The 18772-nt window shown below is 44.7% G+C and overlaps 1 protein-coding gene and 1 long non-coding RNA gene across 2 annotated transcripts in view; one reads left to right on the top strand and one right to left on the bottom strand.

The window, feature by feature from the left end:
- Positions 1–2033, bottom strand: part of LOC132398845 (uncharacterized) — a 63298-nt gene extending 61265 nt beyond the window's left edge. Inside the window, exon 1 of the long non-coding RNA XR_009513823.1 lies at positions 1966–2033. This is a non-coding gene — a long non-coding RNA (uncharacterized LOC132398845). The remainder of the gene's footprint in view (positions 1–1965) is intronic.
- A 215-nt stretch (positions 2034–2248) lies between these two features.
- ears2 (glutamyl-tRNA synthetase 2, mitochondrial) lies at positions 2249–18010 on the top strand. The gene is made up of 9 exons (XM_059979725.1): positions 2249–2454; positions 8560–8715; positions 9464–9653; positions 12589–13061; positions 13646–13754; positions 14451–14604; positions 15229–15359; positions 16038–16176; positions 16676–18010. The coding sequence occupies exons 1-9, from the start codon at positions 2283–2285 to the stop codon at positions 16757–16759; spliced, it is 1608 nt and encodes a 535-aa protein (XP_059835708.1). The 5' UTR covers positions 2249–2282; the 3' UTR covers positions 16760–18010.
- The last annotated feature ends 762 nt before the right edge of the window (positions 18011–18772 follow it).

The following is an 18772-nucleotide window of genomic DNA, read 5'->3' as shown; positions in this document are numbered from 1 at the left end:
GGGAGTCACGTAGGGAGTGATCCCTGCGGAAGTGGGAAATGGGGCGGAGGGGGGAAGGGGAAGATGTGTTTGGTGGTGGGATCCCCTTGGAGATGGGAATTACAGAGAATTATGTGCTGGACGTTGAGGCTGGTAGGTGAGGACAAGAGGACTCCCATCCCTGGAAGGGTTGCAGGAGAGTGGGGTGAGGGCAGATGTGTGTGAAATGGAAGAGATGCGATTGAGGGCAGTGTTGATGATGGAGGACGGGAAGCCCCTTTGTTTGAAAAAGGAGGACATCTCCTTTGTTCTAGAATGAAAAGCTTCATCCTGAGAGCAGTTGTGGCAAAACAGAGGGATTGACAGAAGGGGGCTGGCGTATTTACAAGTAACAGGGTGGGAAGAGGTATAGTCTAGGACGGTAGCTGCGGGAGTCCGTGGGTTTATAATAGGTAGCAGTGGATAAACTGTCTCCTGAGAAAGAGATTGAGAAAGGGGAGGGAGGTGTCGGAAATGGATTATTTCTACATTTACATCGCTATTTGAAGTGATTGCTTGCCTAGGTTTGGCACCTTGTTTCCTTCAAACCCAACATGGGCAGGGGACCATGTACAAGCCCAGACACTGCAGCCTGTCTGGTTTACAATCTGAAATACCAGTATCAGGATTTGTCAAATCGAGAATCAGAACATGGAAGTGCTGAATAAGGGTGAACTTCTTTGACCCATTTTAAGGCTGAAATGAGAGCAGCCATCTCAACTGTGAATGCTGAAACTTTTGTCTAATGTTCTATCTTGCTATTCACCTGAAACTGTGGAACAGAAACACCTGACCGACCCGTCACTGGATCTTTTGAACCATCTGTGCAGATATGCAAGAAGCCATAATATTTGCTCTACATGTATTGCTGAACTGACTATGCTACAGATATACAATCACTCCATTTTGATCTTTTCTTAACCTTTTAAGTTACCAATAAGGGGGAAAACTTCCATGGAGGAATGACAGAAAGGGGAACACTGGGATCATATTCCACATTAAGCAAGCCAAGATTCCTCGCCCATTCATTTCCCATTGACCTAAAACTGAAGACTTTACCAAAGCGGTGCTCCGAACCGTTCCCAATATTGGATGACCGATTTTATGTCCTCTTACATTATGTCACCAGGTTTGGATATGGCCCAAGTGAGAGATAGTTCACAGACTTTAATGTGAACAGTGTTAAAGGTAAAGAAAACAATAATTGCTAGGCCAAACAGGGCCGTTAACTAAAACTCTCAAATGGAACACGAAACCTACACTGCGGCTGAAAAGAACTAAGAATTAAACGAATACCACTGGTCTTCAGATTCAGTTGACGCGACAGTGCAATTACTCAGGGAAGGCCGAATGCAGACAGCCAAGAGTTGCCGTATCCAAGTCTCGACAAATAGTACGACAGAATGAATGGAGTTAAATGCTATAACAATGAAATAATAATTAGCTGACACGTGCATATTCATGAGCGCAGATGCCGAATCCGTGGTTGTGACACGTTAACCCAATAAACCATTGCTAACTGTAACCTGCATAGGTATAAAGGAAAACACAAGGAAAGTTGCAGACGCTGGAAAGTTCAAGCATTCTGGGGCCGAAACGTCGACTGTACTTCTTCCTATAGATGCTGCCTGGCCTGCTGCGTTCCACAGGCATTTTGTGTATGTTAAGTGTAAAGGAATTTCGCCCACTTCTACCCAAAAAAAAGAAATTGGGGATGATTTAAAACACCACAACATAATCTCAGTGCCTGAGCTTGAACTTTATCCAGGGGATTTAAGGCTGCTGGTGAGGCTGACCCATAAGCAACACATCCACAAACACCAATCTGATTAGAGCAACATACATTTGTTTGAGTGACCTCATAATCGCATCCCAATCACACTCATCTAACCATATCGGTACATTAAAGGATTTTTTACACTTGCCGAGATTTTTATTCACACGCACCTTTCATGTCTGCCTCGTGTCCACCCACGTGCCTAGAAACTTTGCCACTGACTCCTAAGAAATTTACCATATAACCTGGATCAACTCAGAAAGAAAAAACAAATAAATAGAGCCTTTGCAACAGAAAACTTAACCCCCCCCCCGGATCCCCATTCCTCTGTTTAATAATCTGGCTCTTTCTCTTCCTTGTCCCCATTCACAATTTCACAGAGCCAGCCTCCAAGGGGCGTGACCGGTGACGCAATGCCGCCGAAGCCTCGCCCACCCGTGCGCATGACCCGGAAGTTGCTGCCGCGCCGCGGACCGTGAGCGCAGCGATGTGGCTGAATGGACTGAGTCGCCGCTGGCGGTTGCTGGGCGACTGGGCCCGCGTTGTCGGGCCCGCGGCGCGGCGGAGGACGGTGTGCAGGCAGGGCCTGTGCGGGGTGGCCTCCCGTGTGGGGGAAGCCGGCAGCGGGGTGAGGGTGCGATTCGGGCCGAGCCCCACAGGTACCACGGTGGGAGGGTAACAACTGTAATAGGGCCCGTTTGGCGTGTGAATGTTTGATGGATACTCACCTTTGACCAGAAATGCTGTTCCTCGTAATGGATGTGCAGTCCTTATTTTCAATATTAACCCAGTGTCCACATGGAATCATCCTGGTCTTTGTATAAACCTTCCCCGGGAATTCTCCCACCATACATACTGCCCTTCCCTGATTAATCAGCATAGCTCTCTCCCCTTCCCTCTGCACATATTTCCTAATTTCCACCTTTCCCTTTGTCTCCTGTATGCTTTTCCATCCCGCCGCCTTCGTTTCCGCCAGCTGCTTCCCTTCCCACCATGGCGTTTTCCCCTCAAATCTCGATTTTCATGCTGTTCTCCCCCATTTTCCTGGCAGTTTTCATTCTTCCTGTGATCTCCCTGATGAAGAAAACTGGATGCAAGTAATGTTAAACACAAACGAGTCCGCACGTACTGGTAATCCAGAGTAACACATAATGCAGGAGGAACTTGGCAGGTCAGGCAGCATCGATGGAGGGGAATAAAGAGTCGAATTTCAGGCCGAGACTCTTCAGCTGCACCGGAAAGGAAGGGAGGGGAAGCCAGAGTAAGAAGGTGGAAGAGGGGAGGAGTACAAGCTGGAAGCCAGGTGAGGGAGAAGGTAGGTGGGTGGGGAAGTGAGAACTTGAAGATGACAGGTGGAGAAGGTAAAGGGCTGAAGAACCAAGAATCTGATTGTGGACTATGGGAAAGAGGTAGGGGACAAGAGGGAGGTGAAAGGCAGTTTAGGACTAAAAGGAGCAGAATTAGGCCATTTGGCCCATTGAGACTGTTCTGTCATTTCATCATGGTCGATCCATTTTTCCTTTCAGCCTTGGTCTCCTGCCTTCTCCTTTCATGTCCTGATTAATCAAGAATCGATCTGCCTCTGCCTTAAATATACTCAATGGCTTGGCCTCCATGGCAGCTCATGGCAACAAATTCTGCAGATTCACCACTCTGGCTCCTCCTCATCTCTGGTCTAAATGGATGTCCCCCTAATCTGAGGCTGTATCCTCTGGTCCTAGATTCCCCCACTCCAGGATACATCCTCTCCACATCTACCCTATTGAGTCCTTTCAACATTCGATACATTTCAATAAGTTCCCTCCTCCCCATTCTTTTGAATTTCAGTGAGTACAAGCCCAAAGCCATCAAATGCTCCTCATACAATAAGCCTTTCAATCCCAGAATAATTTTCGTGAACCTCCTTTGAACCCTCCCCAATGTTAGCACATAATTTCTTTGATAAGGAGCCCAAAACTCTCAATATTCCAAGTGAGGCCTCACCAGTGTTTTATAAAGCCTCAGCTTTGCTTCCTTGCTCTTGTATTCTAGTCCTCTTGAAATGAATGCTAAAATTGCATTTGCCTTCCTCACCACCAATTCAACTTGTAAATTAACCCCTTTTGACATGCATCTTCTATCTCCTGTTGCAATTTGTAGCCCACATCTTTGCTACTGTTCGGTCAATGTATAACTCCCATCAGGGTCTTTTTACCCTTGCAGTTTCTTAGCTCTTCCCTCAATGATTCCACATCTTCTCATCTATGTCACCTCTTTATAAGGATTTGATTTCATTTTTTACCAGCAGAGCTATCCCACCCCCTCTGCTGACTTGCCTGTCCTTTCAATACAATGTGTATCCTTGGATGTTAAGCTACTAACAGTAGTCTTGTAGCCATGATTTAGTGATGCCCACAATGTCATACCTGCCGATCTCTGACTGCTCTGTTCATTTACCTTATTCCATGTACTGTGTGTATTCAAGAATAAAACCTCCAGTGCTGTATTTGTCCCCCTTTTACATTGCAACTCATTGACTGCAATTTTGCCCTGTCCTTACTAGCAGTCTCACCACACGCTGCCTTTGTAAAGCTACTGCCGCATGCTCAGGCCTCTCACACTAATTCCCATCCCCCTGCCAAATCAGTCTTAACCATTCCCCCCTGAACAGCTTTAACAAACCTGCCCACAAGGATATTGGCCTTGCGCTCCCCCTCCCCCCCCGGGCTTCAAGTGAACCCATCCATTTTACAGGTCGTACCTTCCCCGGAAAAGATCCCAATGATTCAGAAATCTGAAACCCTGTCCCCTGCACCAGTTCCTCAGCCACACATTTATCTGCCAAATCATCCTATTCTTATCCTCATTGGCACGTGGCTCAGACAGCAATCCAGGGATTACTACCCTGGAGGTTCTGCCTTGCAGCTTTCTACCTAGCCTCCTAAAATCTCTCTTCAGGACTTCCTCGCTTCCCTACCTGTGCCATTGGTGCCGATATGTACCAAGACTTTTGGCTTCCCCTTTGGAATGCAGTGGATCCAATCCGAGACATCCCTAACCTTGACACCTAGGAGGGAACATACCATCTGGGTATCTATCGCGTCCACAGAATCTCATCCTTGCTCCACTAACTATGGAATCTCCTATTGCTTCTGCAGTCCTCTTCACTTCTTTTCTCTTCCAAGCCACTGCACCAGACTCAGTTCCAGAGACCTGGTCGCTGAGGTCTCTCCTGGTATGCCACTCCACTCACCAGTATCTCTAAATTTGTATACTTGTTATTGAGTGGAATGAACGCAGGGATACTCTGCACTGGCTGTGCAGTTCCCCTCCTGACAGTCACCCAGTTACTTGCCTTCTGCAACCTACTTCCCTGTAGCTCTTATCTGTCACTTCCTCAGTTTCCTGTATGAGCTGAAGGTCATCGAGCAGCAGCTCGGTACATCTGCTGCAGATGTGGTTATCTGGAAGGCTGGAGTTCTCCCAGAATTCCCACATCTTACACAAAGAACACAATACAGCCCCTGGAGCCGTTCTTACTTCACAAAACTGAAGGATGAAGAGGTAGTAGTCACCAGGTACTTAGCTTGTCTCAGCCTGATGAGCCAAAGCCAAAACCCACCCACTCTTAACACTGGCTCACTCACACAATGGCTGTTCTGCCTGCCCCTGCCTTATTTTTATTTGCCCATGTTCACTGATTGGGCGCTGTTCAAACTCCAAAAACTGCCGCAAAGCACTGCTTTGTTAGTCTTCAGTTTTCCCAAGAGAAGTGGTAAGAGAGGAGCCAGAATGTGGAATGGAAAAAGATAAGGAGGGGTAAAAGGGATGAGGGGGAGAAATTGCAGGGAGTTAGAGAAATCGATGTTCGTGCCATCAGGATGGTGGCTACCTATTTGGAATTTGAGGTGTTGCTCCTCCAACCTGAGAGTGTCCTCATAGTGACAGTGGAGGATGGACTGTGAATGGGAATTGGAATTAAAATGGTTGGCCAACCAGAAATCCTGCTTCTTGTGGATGCAGAGCAGGTGCTTGACAAAGTGGTCCCCCTTTCTATGTCAGGTTTCACCAATGTAGAGGAGAGGGCATGGGAGCACTGGATACAGTAGCTGACCCTGACAGACTTGGAGGTGAAGTGCTGCCTCACCTGGAAGGACTTTTTAGGGCTGTGAATGATGGTGAGGGAGGAGGTGAATCGGCAGGTACAGGTCCACAATCCCTTATCGGAAATTCTGAAATCCAAAAAGCTCTGAAGACCAAAGTTTCTTTCGCCAACAGCTGACGTCACTCAGGTGTGATGTGGCAGCACTAGCAGAGGCCGCCAGACGTCAGTTGTGGCTCAGCGCTCGTACTGGTTACACGTGCATTTGCTGTTCACTGATATTTGTGTTCACTGTTGACTTTGTGTTTAATTTCACTGTGAAAATATCAAAAAGAGCTGCAGGTACCCCTATGGGTAACAATGAGGAAAAGAGAAGGAGCATCTATCATTATCAAAAATGCAGAAAGTGGAGTTATTGCAGAAGCTTGATCGTGGTGTGTCGGTGCAGCATCTTACTGAAGAATATGGTGTCAGAACTACCACTGTATATGATTTAAAGAAACAGAAAGACAAGTTACTTAAGTTTTATAGTGACAGTGACGTTCTACATTTATTCCAATAAGTCATTTACCATGTGTTTGATTCAGTTCGTTTGAAGCTGTATATTTTTATGTTTTATTGAATGTTTTTATTGGAAATAATTTTTTCTTGTCATTATTCCCCAAACAATACAGTATAACAGCTATTTACATTGTATTAGATATTATAAGTAATCTAGAGATGATTTAAAGTATACGGGAGGATGTGAGTAGGTCTGGAGCTCCGCTGGGTCCTAAAGTCCACCCGCACTGTTACAGGTTAAATAATGGACTTGAGCATAGGTGTTTTTTGGTATCCGTGGGGGGTCCTAGAACCAATAAGGAGGGATTCTGAATTCCGAAATGCAACTGGCCCCAAGGATTTTGGATAAGGGATTGTGGACCTGTATAGCATTTCTGCTTGCAGGGATAAGTATTAGGAGGGAGATGAGTGGGGAGGGAGGAATGGACAAGGGAATCATGAGTAATCATTAGTGTGTGTCACCATGGCTGTTCCATCATGTCCCTTACCTGGCTTGGCTTAAATCCAGATTACATTGACTTGAATGGATAAGGTTGGCTAGCTAAATTATTTCTTCACTCCAAGATCAAGTGAAGCCACTTGTTTATTATTCCAGGATCTAGCTAAAATGTAAAGGTAACCCTCATTTTTTTCTCTACTGCAGTTTCTTCATAACATCTGCCTCATCTCCACTGCTGCTACTAAGAGAGTTCCTGTTCTACTGCCTCAATTCTCTCACAAATAAACTTTTGACTTTGTTCTTGTTAACCATTGCCCTACCCTTGGTATCCCATTTCTTTTCAAGCTATTGTTGTCACTATCTGTGCAGATCTTTTCCAGAGATCCATGTTTGAATCTCTCCAATCTAATTTTTCCCCAGTCCTAGTACAGAATCATAGAAAATGGGGTGGAGATACATCTCTACCAAAGGAGGTGTAAGGCGCTCCTTCCCTCCGCTAGCCTGCAGGTCACCTTTGGACAAGGTGTATAACCTGCTTAATCCCCTGATCAGGGTTGTGTGAAGCCATGGGAGCAGGTAGTTAGTTGATGGTCGCATGAGCAGATGGTGCACATCACAAGTCCTGGTTACGTGATCACTGACGCCAGATGGACAATCTCTGAAGTGTTTTGATAATGGCTGGGGTCACCCACCTTGTAAAGACACAGGCCAGAAGAAGGCAATGATAAACCACCTATGTAGGAAACTTTGCTGAGAACAGTCATGATCATGGATAAAGCAATAGCGTGAAGGGAGTTTTACCCCACAGTCGGTGATTCCTCGCTCGGTAGACAGATGGAAAACCATGATTGCCGATGTCATATGACATAGCATATATTGAGTACAGAATCATTTCTCATGAGACTGTTAACCAATTCCTCCTCTTCCTTGGCATGCTTGTCCATACTGTCATTTATCCAGCTGGGTGGGCAACAATCAATTTCTATGGTTTCTCTTACCATCAGGGAGCTCTCTTCGGTTGCCTTTTTGGCAATGTCATTTAACAATAATGAACATCAGTATGTTGATGACTCATGCCTGTCCCACACTTTCTAGGTGACTGTGCTGCTGTCTGAAGTGAGCTACTGTGCAGTCCTAGGTACAACATGGGAACAGGCACTTTGGGCCCCTGTGGCAATGAGCTGTTTTACCTTACCCCACCCTCAATTTTACAGGCCAATTAACCTACTAATCTTCATGCCTTTGGTATGTGGGAGGAGGCTAGAGCATCAAGAAAAAGAAACAATGGTCCTGGGTGACTTACAAACTCCACACAGGCAGATTCATTGGACGTCATTCTCTGGTCTGTGAGGCAGCAGCTTCACTAACTGTGTCACGGTGCCAGAGGAGTGACTGCCTCTGCAGACCTGGGCTGTTGCAACTGTCCTTGGAGCCTTCTGGAGGATGGTCTCTTGTCTTTCCTTTCCATTGATCCTGGTAATTGTTGGTATTCTCTATCCTTATCTGACCCCGGAATGAAGTATGAAGCATATATGCTCCCTGATGACCCACACTTTGATGCTTTGCCGTGACAAAAGGTTTAATGTAGACTCTCTAACAAATCCATGTTCATAAGGTTGCCTATACGTTACTCAAAGGTGAATCAATCAATTAATACGCTGCTCTTCTTGCTTCCCTGAGCAGGCTTCCTGCACCTTGGTGGACTCCGCACAGCCCTGTACAATTACTTATTCGCCAAAAAACACAGAGGCCAGTTTATCTTACGTATAGAAGATACTGATCAGAGCCGTCTTGTACCTGGAGCAGCAGAAAATATTGAGGATGTTCTGGAATGGGCAGGTATGGCGCATAACTCTGTGGTTGTAGGGTGTAATAGTCTCCCTTGGTATCAGTTAGATCTCTCGCTCTCTCATATATCCTGAACTAAGCATAAGCTTTCAATTATATTAGAGCCTCTCCCACCCAGCGAAAGAATCTCACTTATAACCCATTTTCAGTTTACTGCCTTAGGCCCTTAGTTATATCATTTTCTTTCTTATAACCTGCATTCAGTTTAACATCCTGTTGCATATTTGTACTATGGTGCAGTTGACCTTGTGTTATAAGACTCTTGTCAAATTTGTTCTATTACACATCCTTATATAAGTCCCACACATAAAACTTCAATATACTCCACCCTCATTGCAATTTAAAGAACGTAAGAGGTAGAAACAGGAGTAGACTCCATCCATCCTGCTCCATCATGATTGACCTTTTACCACTTTTCTACCTCATCCTTAAGTTCTTTAATATCTAAAAATCTATTAATCTCTGAATAGGGTCTTGCTGTCTGAATCAGATTAATATCACCAGTATATGTTGTGAAATTTATTGCTTTGCAGAATCAGTACATTGCAATTCATAGTATTAAAAATTATAAATTACAATAATAAGTATGTTAACAATAAATTAAATAAGTAGTGCAAAAAGAGTGCGTAAATATTGCCAAAAATACTGAAGAAGTTTTCTTGGGTTCATTGTCCATTCAGAAATTTGATGGCGGAGGGGAAGAAACTATTCTTAAAATATTCTATCACTTGTTATACAGGTATCCCTCCTGATGAAAGCCCCCGTAAAGGCGGCCCCTGTGGACCATATCAGCAATCAGAGCGACTGGATCTGTACCTGAAGGCTGCTGAGACTCTAGTGGAGAGGAATGCTGCTTACTATTGCTTTTGCACTCCCTCACGTCTGGAAATGCTGAAGAAAGAAGCACTGAGATTGAGGCAAACACCGAAGTAAGTTTAAAGTGTGTGTTTAGAGGGACGGCATCCATGTTGAAGCACGTGCCTTTCCTCCAAATAATGGCTTTTAACAGTTTCTATCAGTGCACACAATAGGTATTGTTCCATGTGAACTCTGTTGTTTACTTGCTCATGAAAGTATGCTCTGCCCCCTGATAATCCCTCTGCCTTTTATTTCCGAAAGTTAGAAATTCTTATAGCACCTCCCGTTACCCTGAGATGCCTGAAGTTAGTTTACAACCAGTTGCAGTTATTGTTAAAAAGTAGGAAGCTGATTTGTGCTTAGCAAGCCCCAGAAAACATTCTAGAGGTACTGATACAGTCGGAAATTTCCACCTGTTTCAAAAGGGCAGCAGTTGTAGCAGTGCCCAAGAAGAGCAGTTTGATCTGCCTGAATGACAATCATCCAGTTGCACTCACGTCTCCAGTGATGAAATGCTTTGAGAGTTGGTCATAACTTGACTGAACTCCTCACCAAGGACCTAGACCCACTGCAATTTGCCTATTATCATAATAGGTCTATGGCAGGTGCCATTCATTGGCTCTCCACATGGCTTTGGATCACCTGGACAAATCAAATACCTATGTCAGGATGCTGTTTATTGACTATAGCTCAGTGTTTAACACTATCATTCCCACAGTCCTGATTGAAAAGCTACAGAACCTGGGCCTCTGTATTTCTCTTTGCACCTGGATCCTTGACTTCGTCTGTGCGTGTTGGTGATAACATCTCCACCTCGCTGACAATCAACATTGGTGCACCTCAGGGATGAGTGCTTCGCCCACTGCTCTACTCTCTCTTCTCCCATGACTGTATGGCTGGCCATCGCTCAAGTGCCATCTAAAAATTTACTGATGGTACAACCATTGTTGGCAGAATCTCAGATGGAGACGAGAGGGTGTACAGGAGCGAGATATACTAGCTAATTGAGTGTGTCGCAGGAACAACCTTGCACTCAACATCAGTAAGACCAAACAGCTGATTGTAGACTTCAGGAAGGGTAAGACGAGGGAACACACATCAATGCTCATAGGTGTGGAGAGACTGAGCAGTTTCAAGTTCCTGGGTGTTCATATCTTTGAGGACTTAACCTGGTCCCAACATATCGATACAGCTATAAAGAAGGCAAGACAGTGATGAGTTTGAGGAGACTGGTATGTCACCTAAAGCACTTGAAAATTCCTACAGATGTACTGCGGAGAACCTTCTGACTGACTGCATCACTTCCAAGTATGGGGGGGGGGGGGGCTACTGCACAGGACCGAAGTAAATTGCACAGAGGTGTAAACTTAGTCAGCTCCATCATGGGTACTAGCCTCCATAGTATCTAAGATGTCTACAAGAAGCGGTGCCTCAAAAAGATAGCGCCATCATTAAGGACCCCCATCGCCCAGGACATCAGAAAGGAAGTACAGAAGCCTGAAGGCACACACTCAACACGTCAGCAACAGCTTCTTCCCCTCTGCGATCTGATTCCTGAATGGCCATTGAAACCATGAACAGTACCTCACTACTACGTTATTTCTGATTTTGCATGACTTAATTGATTTAACCATTTAATTTATACATACACACACACACTCTCTCTCTCTCTCTCTTAGTGTAATTCAGTTTTTTTTGTGTTATGTATTTCATTGAACTGCTGCCACAAAGTTAACAAATTTCACAACACAATGCTGGTGATATTAAACCTGATTCTGATAAAGAAATCCAAGTTAGAGATGGCGAAAGATCAATATTAGTGGCGACATGGGAGATTTCTTTGCATGAATAGTGTCACAGAATCTCTTATCTACTTGAACATTGATTAACAGATTACTATCTCGTTTATAAAGTATATAGTGCAGGACTCTGTCGTTAACATTGCAGTATCTCTTCAACAGGGGAATGCTCTCTCAGCACCCGTGACAGTGAAGCATTCCTCCGGTACTTCTCCTTCATCAGTGCAGTGTTCCCTTCATACTAGCCTTCCATAGTTAACATTTATTCAGTTCTTGCTCTCTTAATTTATATATATGTTATGTTGTCTGAATCTACATGCCTGTGATGCTGTGGCAAGCAAGTTTTTCATTGTACTTGTACCTATGTATATTGTACATGTATGTGTACGTGTCATATTCTCAACTGTGCTTGCGTATCTGATAATAAACTTGACAGTGCAGTGCTCTCTGAAAGAGTGATTGATTCCTTCACTAAGCATCTAAAAGTGCAGCATTCTCTTGGGGAATCTTGTTTTACATAGAACCATATAACAATTACAGCGCAGGAACAGGCATCTCAGCCCTTCCAGTCCGTGCCAAACTCTTACTCTCACCTAGTCGCACTGACCTGCACTCAGCCCATAACCCTCCATTCCTTTCCTGTTCATATACCTATCCAATTTTTTTTTTAAATGACAAAATCGAAACTGCCTCTACCACTTCTACTGGAAGCTCATTCCACACAGCTACCACTCTCTGAGTAAAGAAATTCCCCCTCGTGTTACCCCTAAACTTTTGCCCCTTAACTCTCAACTCATGTCCTCTTGTTTGAATCTCCCCTACTCTCAATGGAAAAAGCCTATCCACGTCAACTCTATCCCCCTCATTATTTTAAATACCTCTGTCAAGTCCCCCCTCAACCTTCTATGCTCCAAAGAATAAAGACCTAACTTGTTAAAACTTTCTCTGTAACTTAGGTGCTGAAACCCAGGTAACATTCTAGTAAATCTCCTCTGTACTCTCTCTATTTTGTTGACATCTTTCCTATAACAATATAACATAGAACAATACAGCACAGTACAGGCCCTTCGGCCCACAATGTTGTGCTGACCCTTAAACCCTGCCTCCCATATAAGCCCTCACCTTAAATGATAATGTGCTCAAGCCTTTGGAGTAGGACTTAAACCCACAGTCTTCAAACTGTTAAATGAACGTTCTCCATTTTCAGGTATGACAATCGCTGCAGGCACCTTACTTCAAAACAGATCGAGGAGAAATTGGTACAAGGGTGCCCATATGTTATCAGATTCTGCTTGGACAAGGGTACAGTGTCCTTTGAAGATCTGGTGTATGGAACAAACAGGATGGAGCCGGCCAGTGTGGAAGGAGACCCTGTTATCATTAAGGCAGATGGATTTCCGACCTATCACTTGGCGAATGTTGTTGATGACCATCACATGAATGTCAGCCATGTTCTGCGGGGTACCGAGTGGCTTACTTCCACTGCCAAACACGTGTTGATGTACAGAGCCTTCGGCTGGGACCCACCAATTTTTGCTCACCTTCCTCTCCTCTTGAACAAGGATGGCAGCAAGCTGTCGAAACGTCAGAGTGATCTGTTCATTCAGAACTTTTCCCAGAATGGCTACCTCCCAGAGGCTTTACTGGACATGGTTACGAACTGTGGGTCAGGCTTTTCAGGTATTGTTCTGTTCCGTTTGGATACCTTATACAAGGGACTACAAATCGACTGGGCTATGTTGAGGGAGGGTTGTGCAGAGCCTCGAGTGTGTCAGATAGAGGATGTTTTAAATTGAGCCTGTTGCAGGCAGGTTTATGTACAGAATGGACTGAGTGTTTACAGGTTTGGCATATTATGGACAAACTGGGGTATGGTGTATGTAGGAGTGAAATGATAGTAGCGGGGTCTTGTTCTTCTGGGCACTCATGAAAAGGATCAGTAAAAAGAGTCAGAGAGAGCAGCTGGAAATCAAGGAACAGGCTTAAAGCGAGAGAGAAATATTTAAGAGAGACCTGAGGACTAATGTTTTCACACAGAGGATGGAGGGTGTATTAACTGAGCTGCCAGAGGAATCTGTAGGGGTGGGTACAATGACTCTGTTTAAAAGATAGTCTGACAGTTATATGGTTTGGAAAGGTTTGGAGGGATGTGGGCCAAAAGGAGACTAATGGGACGAGCTAAGTTAGACAATTTGGTCAGCATGGATGAGTCAGGCTAATAGCCCTGTTAAGCTGTATAACTCTATGACTCTTTGTGTTTGTAGGAAATCGGCCTGGTCGAACTCTAGAAGAATTAGTGAGTGAGTTTGATGTGACCAGGATCATAACTCACTCTGCACTCCTGGACCTTGACAAACTACCGGAGTTCAACAGGTACATAAGGATCCAAGTGTGAGCACACACATGCTCGTCAGTGTACTTGTACTAATAGTAAAGCCATTTTGTACTGTGGTGAACTTAATCTTTACTCTATCAGTAACTTTGAAATTTGCAGCCTCTGATAAAGTTCAAATGGCCCTCCCAATGTGGTACAACATTAAACAGAGTCTAAAGAGGAGGGTGTCAGATGTTTCCTGTATTTGAGGAAGTGCAGGGAAGCTCTCCCAGCCAGTTGTTTAATGGATTGACGGATGGTGTGGTAAGGTGCAGTGGAGAAACAAGTTTCTTGCTGCTGAGCTACTCAGACCTTGACTGCCCCAAGATTGTCTCAGTCTGTTCTGAGCTGGTCAGTTTTGCTGGGGCATCATATCAGCCAGCATCCTTGGTTTCAGGAGAGTAAAAGTCAGCCAGGCAGAACTGATTGGCATGCAATACTTAGTGTAGTTGATGAATAATATGGAGGTAGAGACACAACTAATGAGTTAGGTATAGAGGAAGTGGTGACAAGGAGAGAGGGGATGCTGCTGGTGTTTATTAGTGTTAACCTATGAGAAGGTGCACACAGCATTGACAGGACTCCAGCTGAGATTAGGTTGATATGTTACACTGCAGACAAATGATTTGGATATATGACTCACAACAACTGAACCTGCCCACTCAGATCCTTTCCATGCTCTTCTCATTTGGCAGGATTCACTTGTTGCGCTGCATCGAGAATAGTAGCTCAAGGCAGCAGTTGGTGATGGAGCTACAAACGCAGTTAGAGAAGGTGTACAAGGACAGACTGCCAGAGGGTAAACCCCTGAGCACAGACTATGTGGAACAGGTGCTGGTACACCGGAAGGTAGGAATAATACTGATTTATTCCCAGTTTCAGCTCCGACTGAGTCTCAGTAACTATGAGTTGGGATGGGTTGCCTGTTGTTGAGTAGTGGCTGTGTCAACTTCCCACAGGGAGATTGATACTAAAGAACTGTGGGTTCGAAAGGAGAAAGCCCGTGTAGGAGCAGACCAAGAGGCCACACAGAGTTGGTATTTGAGAATACGGGCAATTTATTAAAAACTGGTCTGCGTCATTAGACCAGTCAAAGTTGATCTACCTGAATATGAACTGGGTACAACTCAGTTGACAACATTACCAGTGAAACTACATTTTGATTTTAATTAAGTAACAGACTAGGTCCTGATTACAGAATAACATGGTTATCCACAGGTCTAACAGTAAATGTATTTTTCTGTTACAATGGATGCATGCTATAACATAATCAGTGAAGTCCCTGAAACTTGGGTGTTGTTACTGTTGCATTCCATGCCTCGATTTCTAGGCTTTGTCCGTGATTCCCTGTTACAATATTAGCACCATCCACATCCCTATTTCCAGTTATTAGCCCTCACTATCACTCCCCTACAAGCTGAAACCTCCGTTAATGAACTGTAAGACACAACCATAAGATCCTGTATTTGACAGGGGCACATCACTTCTTTGCTGGACTTACTAAAACCCGACTACTCTTACCTGTGGATCCGCCCTCCTGTGCCGCGAGAGCAGATGGAGGATCTGACCACAGAGGGAGAGAAAATCTGCAGCATGGTGTTAAGGTAAGCATCTTCCTCCCCTCCCTATCCTCCTAACCTGTCTTCCCATTCATTCTCCCCTCACCTTTTCATCTCACTCTTCTGTCCTCCCCTTTTGCCCTCTCGTTTTGCTATTGTCTCCTGTCTCACCCTTTCTCCTGTTACCTCTCTTGCTCTTTCCCTCTTAGTCCCTCCACTCTGTTGCCCCCACTGACCTGCCAGTTTACTCTTGCACTCCCCCTCATTGCTTAGCCCTCTCCTCTCAACCCAGAGCTCTTCCCTATGGTCTCTTGTGGTCCTCCTGTCTCACCTGCACCCCTGCTGCCCTTGATCCCTGCCTTTGCCCCCCCCCCTCCAATTCCCTCCCTCTTCTTCCCCTAAGGCTTGGCCTTCCTTCATCTCATCTGGTTTCTCACCCCACCACCCACTGTCACCCTCATTCTCAGCTCTCTACTCTTACCCCTGCTGTACCTTTTTCTGCATACATCTCCCACCACCACCTTCTCCTCTGTCACCCTTCCCTAGTGCACTTACCTTTTTGTCCAAACTCTTGCCCTCCTCGAAGTCCACCCTGGCATTTCACAGTACCAACTTTCCTTTCTGCAATCCACGCTCTTCGACCCTCTCATTTTCTTTAATCTGTCACTTTGAAACTTAATCTTACAAAGAAATCTATTAACATTTTGCTGCCTTGGATTCCAGCCTATACCAGAACTGTCCAAATGCTCATGGGACCCCAGCAGATCTGAATTCAGAGCTGAGATCATTACAGACACAGTTGACAACCACCAAATACAGTGCCATGATGAAGCTCCTTCGACTGGCTCTCAGCGGGCAGCAGGTAAGGAGCATCAGGATTAATAGCACCAGTGAAGAGGGATAGAATATTTGTGGAGACTGAAAAGTCTGGGGTAGTTTTCTGAAAGACTGAGCATGTGCAGAGGAGATATAATACATGACTGATAAATTCTGAGAAGTTTCCTCAGGCTAATGATGGAAATACTGCCTTCACTGTTGGCAAGTTAGGTATCCAGGCAAAAGCGATTTGTTAATTGGAAAAAGAGCTTTAAGGGGAGATGAACACAATGTCTTGTTACCACGTGGAATTTGCAGGGCTGTCATTGGCAGTGGGTGGTGGGATTGGAGCTCCCTTTCAAAGTCTTGCCTTTCTGCAATGTTTATTCAAGTGCCTAGTGTTGGTTCTGGGGAAGTAACCTATATCGTTTTGGAGTATTGCAGAGAGCGGACCTAATGAGGGAATTTTAATGGGGTAAATTTGGTGTTTTAATGCTTTTCCTATTTCTTTTGGAGGATCTGATAGTATGTTGCTTTCTCCACAGCAGGGACCAAGTGTAGTTGAAATGATGCTGTCCTTGGGACCTAAAGAAGTGTGCGCGCGGCTGCACCGAGTGATTGCTGAGTGAATGCAGGTGGCCTTCTACCAGCTGTACGCTTGACAGGTTGTCCATGATGTATGGCCATACTTCACTGCTGACAGAATATCCAGGAAGGGAAAACGTGAATGTCCAAACAGTTTGGGCTTCTGGGTAAATCTACCTGGTGCGATGAGAAGCTCCATTAACGGCGCTGCTTTGTGATTACAGCACACTGGTCAGGGGAACTGAGCTTCAGCTGGATTGGAGTCTGGCAGAGAAGGGGAAGACTTCCATTCCCACAGGGTAATCCTTATGTTACTCCTGTTCTTGGAGGAGCCTCAGACCCACGACTTCAGGATCACATGTTGCTCATGGGGCTTTGATCGTCTGATAACCAAGAATAACAAATTACTTGCTCTGAGGACTATCGGTATCAATGGATTAACAACAGAGATAAATATCATTTAATGCAGCTGTTCTGTGCTCCGCACCAGCCTCCTGCTTCACATTGCCTTTTATTTATTTCTTTCTGTTCTTTTTTCCCTTCTGTCTTCCTATTAAAGACATTGTTACCATTTCTAATGCCCTAAACACCAGCAGTGTAACAGGCATAAACGAACTAACTCTCTGTAAAGAGAAACACAAACTTACCATGCTTTGAGTTAAATAAGTGTCTGGTGAATTCCTTACTGGATTTATTATAAATAATTTATATTTATTATCTGTGTTTTTCTCTTTTTGTGTCACTCTCACCCTTCCCACTAGTGAAAATACTTTCTCAAGTTCAAATTTATTGTCATTCAGATGTACACGTACACTGCCAAACGAAACAATGTTCCTCCAGACCAGGGGTCGGCAACGTTTACCACTGAAAGAGCCAATATGGACCCATTTCCCACAGAAAAGAAAACACTGGGAGCCACAAAATGAAATAACACTGCATACAACGGTTTTTTTTTGCCTTTATGCTATGTATAAACAAACTATAATGTGTTGCATTTATGAAATTGATGAACTCCTGCAGAGAAAACGAAATTACATTTCTGCATGCAACAAAAACATTTTGAACTCCGAAAAAAAGACGTTGGGTTGAAGGTTACTCCATAGTTAGCCTACCTTGGATCGAAGAATTAAAAGAATGCGCGCACTGGCGGGTGTCAGGCATTGGCAGTTGTGATGTATATTAATAGCGATAAAAAAACACGTTGTAGCGGTGTAGCGCTACACGCAGCGCTAAAATAAAGACTGCAGTCAAAGGTAACTTTATTCGAACTAAACAGCCTTGCTTTAAAGCCTCCCTCAACCCGTCCCCGTAGGCGCGGATGCTCCAAAAGACACGTACTCACAAACCCCCGTAGGCTATCTCCTTTAGCCGGAACGGTGGCTAATTGTGAGCTGGTTCGGATGTGCCAGGAAACGGTGTCTCCACAAAGTTTTCAGATTGTACAAGATCACCATAATCTTCAAATTTCGAATTACATTTCAAAAGCTAACAAACCACGGGGAGCCGCATCACAGAGATCAAAGAGCCGCATGTGGCTCCAGAGCCGCAGGTTGCCGACCTCTGCTCCAGACCAAGGTGCACAACGCAGTACTAATAATTCACATACAACATATAAAGTAATATTAGCACAAACAAATTAACAAATAATAAAGTGCAGTTAAATCACAACTAAAAAGTAACCAGTATAATGCTATTGCTGCTTCCTGCGTGGTGACAGCTCGGTGTTTGCAGGAAGTTCAATAGTGTTACAGCCGGGAGGAAGAAGCTGTTTCCCAACCTAACAGTTCTTGTCCTAATGCTCATACCTCCTGCCTGATGGAAGGGGGTCAAAGAGATGGTTGGATGGATCATTGACAATGCTAAGGGCCTTGCATAAGAAGTGTTCCTGTTAAGTATCTGGTGGGTGGAAGAGAGACCCCAATGATCTTCTCAGCACTTCTCATAATCCTTTATAGGGTCTTGCAGTTTAATGTCCTGCAATTCCTCACCCAGCTGGTGATGCCAGTACACTTGATTTACACAGGCAGTCCTGGGTTTTTGTAAGTGTGGTTATTTGT

The sequence above is a fragment of the Hypanus sabinus genome, chromosome 9, assembly GCF_030144855.1.
Source record: "Hypanus sabinus isolate sHypSab1 chromosome 9, sHypSab1.hap1, whole genome shotgun sequence".
Lineage (NCBI taxonomy): Eukaryota > Metazoa > Chordata > Chondrichthyes > Myliobatiformes > Dasyatidae > Hypanus > Hypanus sabinus.
The sequence above is the reverse complement of the archived record's forward strand: the minus strand, read 5'-3'. Positions and strand labels throughout refer to the sequence as shown.